The sequence below is a fragment of the Chiloscyllium plagiosum genome, chromosome 24 (assembly GCF_004010195.1).
Source record: "Chiloscyllium plagiosum isolate BGI_BamShark_2017 chromosome 24, ASM401019v2, whole genome shotgun sequence".
NCBI lineage: Eukaryota > Metazoa > Chordata > Chondrichthyes > Orectolobiformes > Hemiscylliidae > Chiloscyllium > Chiloscyllium plagiosum.
In genome coordinates this window covers 44,576,186-44,590,184 of record NC_057733.1, presented here as the reverse complement: position 1 = coordinate 44,590,184, position 13,999 = coordinate 44,576,186, and the positions used below count along the sequence as shown (strand labels likewise).

The following is a 13,999-nucleotide window of genomic DNA, read 5'->3' as shown; positions in this document are numbered from 1 at the left end:
CACTCCTATGTCTAATGGAAAGTCCAACTAACAGCTTTAATGTTTAGTTTAATATAAGGGCAGACATTTTAGTTTCTGACATTGGTGTGGACCATGTCCAAAGTAAGGAAGTCAGTTAAAAAAAAACTAGCAGAAGCATAACTTGGGTCAGATTGGGAATGCTGCACAATTTAGGACTGCTAAAAAAGAGTGCAAAGGAATAGAGAGACAAATATCATATTTCTTTCTAATATTCCTGCAAATCGCTGATAAGACCAAAGAAAATCTTATTTGTAAAGCAAAATGCTGAGATTGCTGCTAGAGACCACATTTGGAACTTCCTTTCTTCAAATACTTGTTTTAGCTCACAAATGTATTAACTTGTTAGATAATAAAAACTTGACACAACAAAAGATGATTGCTTGGTTGAAAGATGAAATCTGGTATCATGAGCTTATAATATGTTTTTAACATGAATTAATAGACTTGGTATTCTCTCTAATTTAAAGTGAGGACTATTAGACTACAACAAATCTTCAAAATTGTGAAGAGACATTCCAAGAGAGAAACAGCCATATTGAATCACTTCAATGATTCATGGCCTTGAAGGGAACCACTACCAATAACAAATACAGGAAAGGCACCAATCTACAGTCACTTGTAGCTGTAATGTATACACTTCATACCTAGAGAAGACCCGTCCTGCACTTTCCTTACAATCCCTTAGAACCTTAATCACAGCCTGAAAGGGATCTTGAGTCCTTACGTCAGAGTTGCCTTGCAGACACTGTAAAAGAGTAAAAAATAGGCTTCAAATCCAGATTGTAAATAAAGGTGATAACAAAAACAGAAATTGCTGGAAAAGCTCAGCAAGTCTGGTGGCATCTGGGGAGAGAAATCAGAATTAACATTTTGGGTCCAGTGACTCTTCTTCAGAACTGATGGTAGCTGGGAAGATATGGTGGTGGGAGGAGTTAAGGAGTAAACAATAAGTGGAGATACAGCCCAAAGATAGAGAGGTTGGACAGACAAAGGAGTGGACAATAGTGAGCCTAGAAGAATGAATAGCTGCTAATGGGGACTATCTGTTGTGTGTAATAGCAGTCCATGTGATAACAAGGCCTGGTGCGTGGTGGTAGGGGTAAGGACATGGGAGAAGGTGCCTTAAGCACGAAAACTGTTGTACTTGATTTTAAGTCCAGAAGGTTGTAGCATTCTCAAGCAGAAAATAAGGTGCTGATCTAGAGGAACTGGAAGAATGGAATAAAGTATTTACAGGAATTAGGGTGAGGGGATGTACAGTCAAGGTAACCATGGGAGTCTGTGGCTTGTAGTGGATATTGGTGGCCACCTATCCACAGAAATATCAAGGAAGGCAAGGGAGGTAACAGTGGGGTGGAAATTGGAAGCAAAATTAATAAACATTTCCAATTCTGGACAAAAGAGGGAAGCAGCACTGTTGGTATCTTAGATATACCAGAGAAAGAGTGTGGGGGCTGGAATACAATTGGAACAAGGAATGTTCCATGTAGCCCACAAAAAGACAGGCATAACTGGGGCCCATGAGGATATCTATGACCACCCCTTTGAACTCAAAGAACATCACCTCATTTTCTGCTTGGGAACTCTACAGCCTTCGAGTACAATTTTAGGACTTGAGGCACCTTCTCCCATATCCTTACCCCTATCCCCACCTCCACACACCTGGGTGTATTATCACATGGTCTACTATAGTACATAACACATTGTTAGCTACTAATAATCGCCATTAGTGGCTATCCATTCTCCTGGGCTGATTATTATCCAATCCTTCATCTGTCCAACTTTACTTCTCTCTCTTTGGGACCTAGTTCCATCTATTGTTTATTCCTTAGCCCCTCCTCTACCCTATCTTCTGCATAAAAAACAACTTTTTCCTAGATACCATCAGTTCTGAAGAAGGGTCACTGTACCTGAAACATTTATTCTGACTTCTCTCCAGATGCTGCCAGGCCTGCTAAGTTTTCCCAGCTGTTTCTTTCTGATTTCCAGCATCCGCAGTTCTTTCTTTTTATGTAAATAAAGGTGACATTTTTCTATAGATCTGTATAAGCTGTATTTCAAAACCATAAACTGGTATGTACCCTGCTAACTTACCTTCATTATTATAAATCTTTACCCTTTTCAAATATTTAATACAAGAACAATAACAAGTTAATGCTCAGACTATGTAAGATCATGGTCATTCACACTATGGTCCTTTGGTTTGAATAATTGATGTACTAAAAATTATCTAAGGGCACGAGCTTTTCAATATAAAGTTAAAGCTTTAATCATGTTATACAGTCTTATGGTTTAATTGAAGAAAAACTACAGATGCATTTATTTCCACCATACATGAAATTATTCCTATCATCATGAGATACAAAATACAATGAGATACCTTTCCAAGGCAACCAGCAAATGTTGCAACCACATTCTTCAATCTCTTGTCAATTTCTTCTACTCCAAGCACCACATGCTCCACAAAGAGTGACAAAGAATAAATTTGTCTCCATCCCATTCTGAAATACAAGCACTATAATTTGACTAGGCAAAAGCAAGAGATTCTCCTTCTAATTGCAGTAAGTATTTATTAGGTTTACAGTGAAGAAATTGAGAACTTGATTTTTTCGAGAGGGTGCTAATCATTTATATTAATCTTATCTTTGCTCTCTTAAGTCAATGAACTTCAAAATAGCTTTTTACCAGAGCATTATTTCACAGATTCTTCAAATTCAAAAGAATATTCATCAACAGTTAAAGACCATAATCAAATCTCTTGATGTCAGATTAGATAAATAATAGTAGCATTGATAGCCAGTGTTCACATTCTGTTGACAAAAAGTAATTTGCTATTATAATAATTCAATTTCTCAGGTAAGGTAATTAATAGTTTTTTGTGGCAAAGTGGTAGTGTCTGGGCCTAACTCTGGGCCAGGAAGCTCAGGTTCAGGTCCCATCTGCTCTAATAGTGCATCATAACATCTCTAAACAGACTGATTAGGAAATATTTCCCATGTTTAAACAGGCATTGTTGGTCAACAATACTTCAAAGCTCTTCGCCATTTTAATCTGAAAATGAGCCCTTTTGCATATACATTATTGCATATACATTATTGATACATGTTAAATCTTGCATTTCAAAATAATTGTTAGTCACTGCTCTGGATATCTACATCTTCTTCGTGGCATTGAAATAGCTATCAGTCACGTGAATGGTGGAAGTAAAATGACCATCTTGTTACAAATTAATATTATCTTGTAAAGGTTTGTAATTTAAATGTACTTAATCTTTCTCAAGAATGTCCTGAGATGACAGCTTCATAATGAAGCTCCTTCTGCAATTTCATCCTTCATAATATTTACCTTTTGGTTCCCAGGTTTCTCACTTTCACTGATCTAGATGCTTAGGCTTTAATAATGGCTGCAATATGAACAAATTTGCAAGTTCATGTTAGGAGTTTGCTGCCACCTCTATACAGTACAGCTCCTAGCCTTGCTTATTTTTCTGTTCACATTGTGATATTATCAACAGGTTGAACTTTGTTAAAATGTAATTTAATTCTGAAATTCCTCAATCAGACTAAGCTACTCTTTTGGATTACAACGTAATGTGACTATGCTTCACAATTGTTTCAATGTATATTTATAAAATCATTAACAGCTTAGAAAAAGGCCATTCATCCCATCAAGCCTTTGACAGCTCAGAGCAACCCAGTCAGTCCCATTCCCCTGCCCTATTCTAGATTTAAATTTATATATGGAATTTACATAATTCAAACTGATGTTTTCCAATTTACAGTTGCTGCTGTTGTTGTTGTGCAACTAACAATTGTTCGTTTTTCAGTTTTATTCCATTTATGTATGAGACTGTATTCTCCGATGAACTCCCAGGTTTTAGTATGTGGCCCACAGCTGCCCCAGTATTCTACACGAGTTTTGAGAAGTTTGAACTTTATTTTAACCTAACTCTGATCCTTTATTCCTCTGTATTTTGCTAAACTGCCACCAAGTGACTTTTGCATTGCTTACTGCCCATTTGACACTCTGAATGGTGTACTTTTGCTGGTCATTAAATATCACCAAAATCATTCTTGCCTTTTCTGGATTTCTGCATGAATGCATCCTTTAATGGTTGATCCTCTACACTTCCTTGATTCTCCATTTGCTGCAGAATAATCTGTAGCAGTACATCTGCTGTAACTCTGTACTTCAAGCAGATGCTGAGCTAACTTGAATGACATACCATCTTTAAATTCCATGGCAACCATTATTTTGCTGACCATATTCTAACCCCTACCTTCTCTGGCGCTGTGAGGCAGCAGTGCTAACCACTGTGCCACCGTGCCGCCCATTTGAATGACATACCATCTTTAAATTCCATGGCAACCATTATTTTGCTGACCATATTCTAACCCCTACCTTAATTCTCCACCATGTATTGTCTGATCTTGCAATGGCTCCCAATCTATCAATGCCTCTAACTGAATCTGAAAATCTCAAATCTCTCCACATGTCTAACCTCCTCCCAATTTAGTACCAGTCAGCAATGCTGTGCTCTGCAAATTTTGACTGTTGTGGTTATTCGAAATTTTAATCTAAGATGCAGATGAGAAGACATTATCTCTCAGAGGGTTGAGGATCTGTGGAATTCTCTTCCCCAGACAGCAGTGGAGAAATAGTCATTGAATACTTCTAAGGCTAAGTTAGGCAGACTCTTGATTAACATGGGAGTCAAAGGTAAGAGGAGTTGGAAAGAAAATACATTTGAAGCCACAATGAGATCAGCCATGATCTTATCAAATGGCTCAAGCAGACTAGAGAGCCAAATGACCCACCACTCCTCCTAATTTGGATGTTTGTATGAAATCCTCAGCTTAAAACATTCTTTCTAACCTGCATTAAAAAAATGTTTTGAACCAAACTTTTCATCATCTTTCCTAATATATCTTCCATTATCTCAATCTCAGTATTTGTATTATCATTGTGAAGTGCATAGAGATGATTCCCTACATTAACAACACTATTTAATTGCAGTAACTATTCAATGAGCAATATTACTGGCCACACATTAAACTGAGATATTTAAATAATTGCTGCAGGAGTTTGCTTTGGGGACACCAAAGGGGAGAAAACAGAGAACAATTACAGACTGCATCACACAAATTTCGTTTGTTTTGATCAAGAAATTGAACATGATGCTTCTGCATAAATAACCTTTAACATTGTACATTATATTGTGGACTATGACAGGTGTTAGTTCATTTAACAACATAGTTCATTTCAATCATTTAACATTAAAATCAGCATCAGCAAAAGAATAATTGTGAGAAAATAAACATTTAAATATAGAGCTGTAAATTCAACCTATTAGCTCACTGCTTTAGTTAAAGATCACACAACACCAGGTTATAGTCCAACAGGTTTAATTGGAAGCACACTAGCTTTCGAAAGCTAGTGTGCTTCCAATTAAACCTGTTGGACTATAACCTGGTGTTGTGTGATTTTTAACTTTGTACACCCCAGTCCAACGCCGGCATCTCCAAATCATGACTCACTGATTTAAAATAGCTTGCATGTTAACTTCTTTGAGAAGTGATACAACTAAGTCGTATTTAGAGAAAATGTTGCCTGGTGCTTTACTAAAGAGATGACGATGAGCAGTAGATAGGAGGAATTATAGTTGGGGAGACCTTTCAAAGTGGAATGTGAAAGAAAGGAAATAGCAAAGTAGAGCAGCTCTGAAACAGAATTTCAAACAGAATATGATTCAGTGATCTAAGCGGCAGCCCCCTAAAATCAAAGAGCAATAAGCTGCTGTTAGAGGGTTATAGCTGCTATGAGGCAGCTCATCATTACATGTGAACAAACTGCATTGTTGTTAGTTATGATCGCAATTTTATACTGCTTTAAAACAGCAAAACATAACTTTGACTTTTTCACAATCACAAATCTTAGAACTATGTTGCAATCTGCCATACTTTGTTAAATATTACATCCCTTTCTCTAAGTTTTCAAACAACATTTTAATAAAATAATTCTTACTGGACAAGATGCACAACAGATGATTTGATCCCCTGGCATTGCAGAAATTCTTCTGTGCAGATTAGTTCAATGGGCATCTGCAGACTATTGACTTCATGTAACCAGACTTCAGGTGGCATTTCATTTTGTGCAGATTCTAGCATTTCAACACAGGCAGCTGCTGCATAAACATCGATGACCTATGTTAAAATAACAAAAAAAAATAATTAAAAGTCCTTAAATGGGGGAAAAGTTTCATTGAAGGCAGTCTACATAAATGAAGGGGAATTTATTAAGCAGAAAAAACTGTCCTAATTAATTGAAGTCAAAACGTTTACAGAGTTTGGAGATTACTTAAAAAGCATTCCTATCAGAAAGATATGCCATGCTTAGGATACATCAATCACCTGGTCAGGATGGTTTGCATCTCAGGTTGTTAAAGGAAGTGAGGATGTAGATAGTAAAATGGCTTGCCTTAATTTTTCAATCCTCCCCTGGACAGGGAGAGGTACCTGAGTGTCAAATTTGATATTTTTATTCACGAAAGGAAAATCCTATCAACAACAAGCTAGAAGCCGAACATCCCTGGGGTGCAGACACATGAACAGGTTTGAGTTAATTAAGGAAACCCAGCACAGATTTGCAAAAGGCAGATGAAACTTCATTCCTGATGAAGAACTTATGCCTCAAACATCAATTCTTCTGCTCATCAGATACTGCCTGACCTGTTGCGCCTTTCCAGCACCACACTCTCAACTCTGATCTCCAGCATCTGCAGTCCTCACTTTCTCCCAAAAGGCAGGTTATGTTTGACTCATCTAATTCATTTTTTTGATAAAGAAACAGAAGGGAACGAAAAAAATGGAGTGGATTTTGTCAACATACTTTTCAAGAAAAGAGTTTTACAAGATATCAAATAAAAGGATGGTTAAAAAAATGAGGCTTATGGAATAGGAGGGCCAGTGTCCAATTAGATTTTTAAAATTTGGCTTAAAGGCAGACAACAGCATTTCATGGCAGATAGCTGTTTAACCATCTGGAGGATGACAATCTAAAAGTCTGAAAGTTGTTTGAACAGTTGTTCGGGATCATCCTGTATGGCAAAGGCCAAAGGCTGAAGGTACGCAGCATGAATAAAGCTCAAAGAGGTGCAGGACTCCCCAAGTGACCATGCACCAACAAACATACTGACCGATGATTACCTATTTAGAAGATGGATCTATTTCTTTTAATGCATTTTCTTCCTCTGCCTTTTCCATAGCCTGCCTTTCACTGACTTCACCCGTCTCTCTTAGAGCCTTCTCTCCCCTCTCCTAATTGTGAGCTCCGGTCTCAAGCATCCTCCTTGTTCTAAAGGACTACAAGTGAGAGGGCAAAGTATTTAATGAAAAAATGCTACTTCTTCTTCTAATAATAAACTTAATAATTAATGACTTTGGAACAGTGATTGGACTTTGAAAATAATGTGTGTTGGCAAATCCCAAGGATAACAATAAGATACTATGTAAATGCAATATTTTCTTCCTGATGGTTACTATTGTGTTGAAATATTGATAATCACACTCACCATCTCTCTGCTTTCAGCTTTCTGAATATCATTGTTCACCCTTTGTAGAAGTTGCAGGACCGAAGGTTGCACTGCAACAATTCGTGAAAAATTTTGAAGACGATTTTTGAAATGTTGATGTGCAATGTGCACCCAAAATATAGACAGATCATCCCCAATACTGTACTTTATTTTCAACTCATTTACACAGGACATCAGTGCTCCCTGAAGGAACTAAATAAAACATACAAAAAAAGGTTTAACAGATTTAGCAAGTATCACAGCATATCGAATAAATGTTTTTTGAAAAGTCTCTCAGGCTTCATTACTCAGTATTTTATACGACATTGGATATCCTCAAAACTCATGACCTTTATCCAACATGACTGTCCAACTTACAGTTGAAGAACTGCATTTCAACTGTTCTTTTCTCAATCATGGTGTATGCTGGTGGGGGCTACTGAACAGATCATATGATTCGGGTATGGTGATTCTCATCTCTCTGTTTTCCCTTGCCAATTCCTATCACCTTCCCTTTTTCTCTGTCCCCCTGTCCCAGCAGATGATGTTGAGGTGCCGTTGTTGGACTAGGGTGGACAAACTTGGAAGTCAAATGACACCAGTTATAGTCCAACAGGGTTATTTGAAATCACAAGCTTTCAGAGCGCTGTTCCTTTGTCAAGTGCAGGATTTCACCTAAGGAGCAGTGCTTCAAAAGCTCATGATTCCAAATAAACATGTTGCACTATAACCTGTTGTCATGTGACTTCCAACTTCGTTTCAGCAGAGACTCAGTCTCTACATCTAAATGTCGGCATCAGGAAGGCTGGTGAGCGAATCCACAAACTCTGAGAAATTCAAATTAGGATGGAATTGAATCTCATTAGCCCAGTTTTATAATGAGGGACAATTTATTGTACTATATTCATGGCCAAAGTACACCTGAAAGCTAATCAACTTAATACTGGAGCCTGGCCATTTTATATGGATCCTGACGGACACCTAAGCAGGAGTTTCAGTCTTTATGTAAAGAGGAGTCCAAACATTTGCTTAAGTGATGCCACTGGGAAACTGGATAACATTGAACAACCTTGTCTGTGCCGCAATGAGCTCTTCAGTAGCCACCACAAGTCAAGTTGCAAACACCAACCAATGGCAAAGCAAGCAGATGTTTGCTGACGTAAACTGAACGTAAATGACTTTCAAGACACAATGAGTGTTTAGAGCTTGTTCAAATAATAATACGACCCACAATCTACTTTTGAGTTGTCAGGATGTGCACTCTGTGCATGGCACTCATTGTAGTCCTGAAAAATGAGTGTAAAGGTATTGTGTTCAGTTTCCCAATTTCAATTAGAAGCCCTGCATTTTACTAGCACTACCAGTATATTTTATTTGATCGATAGGAATAGATTTTCAATTTATTGCCTGTGCAAAGTACGCAGAAGAAACTTGTTTGGCTCCATTATTGGTGCGGGGTTCTTCCTTACTTAATTTTCTTTATCTGTCTAAATGTTAAAGGTCAAATTCATTACATGAAAGCATTTTGCTGTTTTGAAGAACCTGAAGCAATCAACTAGATTCGAATACTTTACCTCAAATTCTGATTCAGATGAAATGCTCATGGTCATCAGCAGGAAATCGTTCAAGTACCTCAAGAAAAATTCCTGTCTCCATTCTTCACTCAGATTTGAAAGGTATTTTCCAAATCCAGTTTTATTAAATATTTCATTCAGCTTGTGCTCACCTTGTCCTGTTTATGAATTTGAAAGACAGAACAAGTAATAATTAATTATGTGGAATTCTCTCAAGACTCCAATCTGTTTAATTCTGCAGTTTGGTAAAATTTGTAGCTGCAGAAATATAGTGGCAGAGGTCATAATAGTAAATTAAAAGAATAAATGACTGACATATGGCATTAATAGGCCTATTCCATTGATATTTTCATCTGGAATTGAAATGGAGAATTTTTGTTCATGTGCTATCTCATCCACACATATCACACAAGTATTTATGAACAGTGTAATACCATGAGTACAGTGCAGATTGTAAAAGGATTTCAAACTCCAGCTTCTTCGTCATACATTTGTAAAAAGCAACCAAGCTCAGTAGCATGTGTTGAAGACCTTCTCACAAACCTAGTCTAAAGTATAGCCACATTTTGGAAAAAAAATAAGCACTTTATGCAACCTTGCATTAGTTGAATGTTTGAATGTGAGATGAACAAGCTAGGCTACTGAGCTAATTATGCAGAATCAGATAGTTAGGCTTGTAAAGAGTAAATGCAATTCTGAAAGTAAGCTCAAGTTTGATGCCAAGCACAAGCAGGCACTGTAAAGAAGTGCTAACTTTACTAAGCAATAAAACTGGATCTACTTGACAGGAACACAATAAACAATGAAGAAGTGACATTGTCTCTTGGGATTCAGGACAGTGAACACCTTTAAAGGTTAGAACTGCAATGTCTTCTTAGAACAAAAATTTATTTTCTGGTGCAGCAAGTAAGATAGTGGTAAGGAATACTCTCACACTATCTTCCCAAACTCATCTTATTACCTAGGCACCTCGCCTGACTGACACCTTGCTCATATTATCTTTTCACTTGCTATAAACAGAAGTACTGTCGAGACCTCTCAGGATTCCTGGCACCAGTGCCATTTTTAAAGGCTAGCCATGCAGCTGGTCAAGCATCGGCAGTCCTCAACTGTCCTGCATGGTTCCGAGAAAATGTTCCAAATGTGTTGGATGGAGGAAAATTGGATCCCATTTTGCAGCCAGGGACCTACAAGTCCTAATGGACAGTTTGTATATGGTCACTGCCACAGGGTGTGCCTGGCGATGTTAGCGACTGATAAAAGGGTGGAGGAGGAAGCAATAATCTGGAAGAGTCACAGGCAGCCTGGCATTTTTGACATTCCTGTTGGGAATTGCTGCCATCTAGTTTTCAGCAGGCAGGTGGGAGAATGGGAAACTGCACATCAATGAGGTAAGATTATGTAATAATGAGGGTGTTAATTAACGCAAATAGGCCTTGCTGCTCACTAGCAAGAATCTCATCTGGACTGTCAACACTTGATTGCAAAACGGAACCTTTTGCTCATTCTTGCCATTTCCGACATTGTTCAGGGAAAAGCACACCCATTGTGTGTATGGCACTGTTACAAATGGATAATGGGGTTTTAATTGTAAGCGATTACTTCATTTGATTGAACAGTCCAATATGGTACTTCTTCAGAACACTCCAGAAGGATACTTTTGGTTGATTTCTTTGATTTGATATAAAAACTGCATGTTTGACTCATGTTAAGGGTATAAAAAAATTGATCAGTTGAATGCTTTCTGTGATTCTGCTGCTGATTAGTCCATCCTAAGACTTGATTCAAAAACAAATAGGACTAAAGAAGAACATCAAATAAGAGCAAAATACTGCAGGTGCTGTAAGCGTGGAACAAAACTAAAAATGCTGCAGAAACTCATTGAGTCAGACAGCAAATGTGAAAAGAGAAACAGAGTTTCAAGTCCAATATGGTACTTCTTCAGAACACTCCAGAAGGATACTTTTGGTTGATTTCTTTGATTTGATATAAAAACTGCATGTTTAATATTTTGATGTCTAGAGTTTAGAAAGGTCATGAAAAAAATTGATTTATTTCTGTGGATATATCAGTGTTTTCTTTTTAAAGGGGTCATTGAAGAATTATTTTACATTAAATCAGTATTTTTGTTTATTAAAGAAATTTGATTAATGGATTTTTTTCTTCTTATCTTGTGTACGGAAAGCATACAACTGGTTGTAATAGGTATTGGATAAAACAATCAAATTTATGTTGTGACCCGTGGAATAGTGGGTCGAGAGATAGGCCATGAACTCCTCCCATTTTGGTCATAACGCACTGCAGCTCCAAACCAAGGCACACTGAAATTGCAGGAGGATATGTGTTTTAACATCTGTTTTTCTTTTGCTGCTTATTCAATTCTCAAGTGTGTTGCTAGAATAAGGCAGAACTTGAGGAAGCCGGAAATATCAGGATCTGGGTCAATAACTATGGACTAAGTTCACATTCTGCCTGAACTGTGATTATACAGCATCATAGGTTGGAGTCTGTTTTGCCCAATAGCTGAAGAAGGCATTTATAATGGCAGATGATTTCAATATGTCATGACTTCACATAAAGTTTAAAATATTCTCTCATTATCTTATACTTCATTTCTGTCAGAAAATCTGAAGGCTTTATTTGAGCTGCCTTTCAATTATCTATTTTCGTTAGATCACAGCATTGCTATAGTAATTTAACTATGTGGTCACATTAATCATCAAGTACCTTCCATATACTGGGCCCGAATCCATAATTCATCCAAAAAGTCTTTTATTCTCCAACTGAAAGGTAACATGTTACTAATTGCCAGTACATCCATCTTCATGTAGTTGTGGACAACAATCTCAGATTGTAAACTGCCAAATGAATAATAAGCAGTTTAAAAAATAATACAGAGATCGTTAACGATTTTAAAACATGATTCAACTTTTCAACCTTTAGGCAGAATGTATGTGGGAAGGGTTGAGATGGGGCTAGGGACAAAACAAAAATACTTTGGAAGTCTGCAGTGATGGTGTTAACAACAGAACGATATTCTCCTCCATGTTTAGTCTTTTTTATTTTTATGTATAGCAAATACAATCATGCAGTTTGCTTCAAGTATCAAATTGAGGCTAAAACCCAATCTGTTTATTATCTCTGACATAGACTCACGAATAGGTCAACACTTATGGCCAAGAAGGGAGAGGCTTCCAATGTATTTCAGAGTCTTTGCCAGATCCAATCTGTACTGGACATCATGTAAGAAGTTAACACATAGAAGCAGAAGCAGGTCATTCAGCCCTTAAAACCTGCTCCACCATTCAATGAGATCATGATCGATGATCTGATAATCCTTAACTTTATTTCCATGCCTTTTCCCAATAATCCTTGATTTCCATCAGTTAAAATTCTATTTCAGTTTTGAATATTCTGAATAAGACAGACTTGACAGCCTCTGCAGTAAAAAATTCCACAGATTCACTCCTATCAAAGAAGAAATTCCTCCTTATCTCTGTCTTAACATGGTGACTGCCTATACTGAGACTATACCCTCTGGTCTTAAGACTCTCCCAAAACAATGGTTGCCTCTCATTCTTCTAAGGTTCAATGAGTAAGGACCAACCCACAGTGTGACCATCATACCCAGGGTCAACCTAGTGAACAATTTCTGAATAGCCTGCAATGCCAGCATATCTTTCCTTAGATGAGGGGATCACAAGTAACATGCGGGACGCTAGATTTAACTTTATAATGTTCTATCTCTAACAGCAGGAACCTGCAGCTACTGGAAAAGAACAGGTTTATGAAGACTTAAAATGCTGGGTCAGAGTAGGCTATGGATCAAGTGCAGATAAATGGGATTATTATAGCTTGATGTTTGTTGGTTGGAATAGACATTGAGGGCCGATTGTCCTGTCTCTATGCTGTTTGACTCTATGATCAAAATGCAGCAATAACACAGCTGGGTAGAAGGAACTGACAAATGAGGCAGCAAACTTTCTCCTTGGTCTCCAATAGTGCAATTTCATAACCTTTTAGTACAAGATCCTATGAAATAGATTAGGGCTCAGCTCCTCCTTCTAATGTAAAGAACCTAGGCTCTTGCCCAACACTTACTGAGGTGATGCAGTGACAAATCCATGAAATTGAGAACATTTCAACTCCAGGAATTGAACAATAGGAAATCAATGATCAAGTCAGCTATTATTCAGCAGTGGGAATTAATGTCTTATAGGAAAAAAGATGCTGTAAATATGCAATACCACAAGAGGGAGAAGAATGTAATAAATAATGGTCATGACGTGAAAGTGCCAGTGTTGGACTGGGGTGGACAAAGTTAAAAACCACACAATACCAGGTTATACTCCAACAGATTTAGCTGCTCCTTCACCAATGAGAAGTTTTTTTATAATGAAGATCACTGTACTTTGTAAAATACCTACCTGAGAATATCTCTGTTGTAAGGAATATCCAGCAGATTTAAGTCACTAAAAATGTCCAACCAAAGTGTTTGTACAAGTTCAGGAGTCTCATCAATTAACAAGTTTAGGTTACAGTCTCGGTCTATAATAGAGATAATCTGTGCCAGGAAAGGTGTCACTACTTTCTGAACTTGTTTCCAAAGTGTGTGCCTGTAAAGCAAAATACTGTTTTTAAATTGAATAAACTTGAATGGAAAACCAAAGCAAATAGTGCAAGACAGCAGACAGACGTTTTTTTTTAAATGGAGTAAAAGAAAAGTCATTTGTTTCATGTAAGCATCTCTTTTAGGCAGACTTCACTACATCCTTTAGCTATTCTGATACCTTTTGGACCTCAAATATAAATTGTTCATTAGCTATTAAAATAC

At 37.3% G+C, this 13,999-nt stretch overlaps 1 protein-coding gene across 6 annotated transcripts in view; it reads right to left on the bottom strand.

The window, feature by feature from the left end:
• Window positions 1-13,999, bottom strand: part of LOC122562231 (E3 ubiquitin-protein ligase rnf213-alpha-like) — a 185,504-nt gene that overhangs the window by 59,419 nt on the left and 112,086 nt on the right. For all 6 annotated transcript variants that reach the window (XM_043714953.1, XM_043714955.1, XM_043714956.1 and 3 more), the window contains 7 exons: window positions 13,593-13,781; window positions 11,893-12,023; window positions 9,166-9,323; window positions 7,592-7,804; window positions 6,046-6,224; window positions 2,402-2,522; window positions 666-766 (listed from right to left, as the gene is read on the bottom strand). In XM_043714953.1, the coding sequence (XP_043570888.1) occupies window positions 666-766; window positions 2,402-2,522; window positions 6,046-6,224; window positions 7,592-7,804; window positions 9,166-9,323; window positions 11,893-12,023; window positions 13,593-13,781 (1,092 nt within the window). The remainder of the gene's footprint in view (window positions 1-665; window positions 767-2,401; window positions 2,523-6,045; window positions 6,225-7,591; window positions 7,805-9,165; window positions 9,324-11,892; window positions 12,024-13,592; window positions 13,782-13,999) is intronic.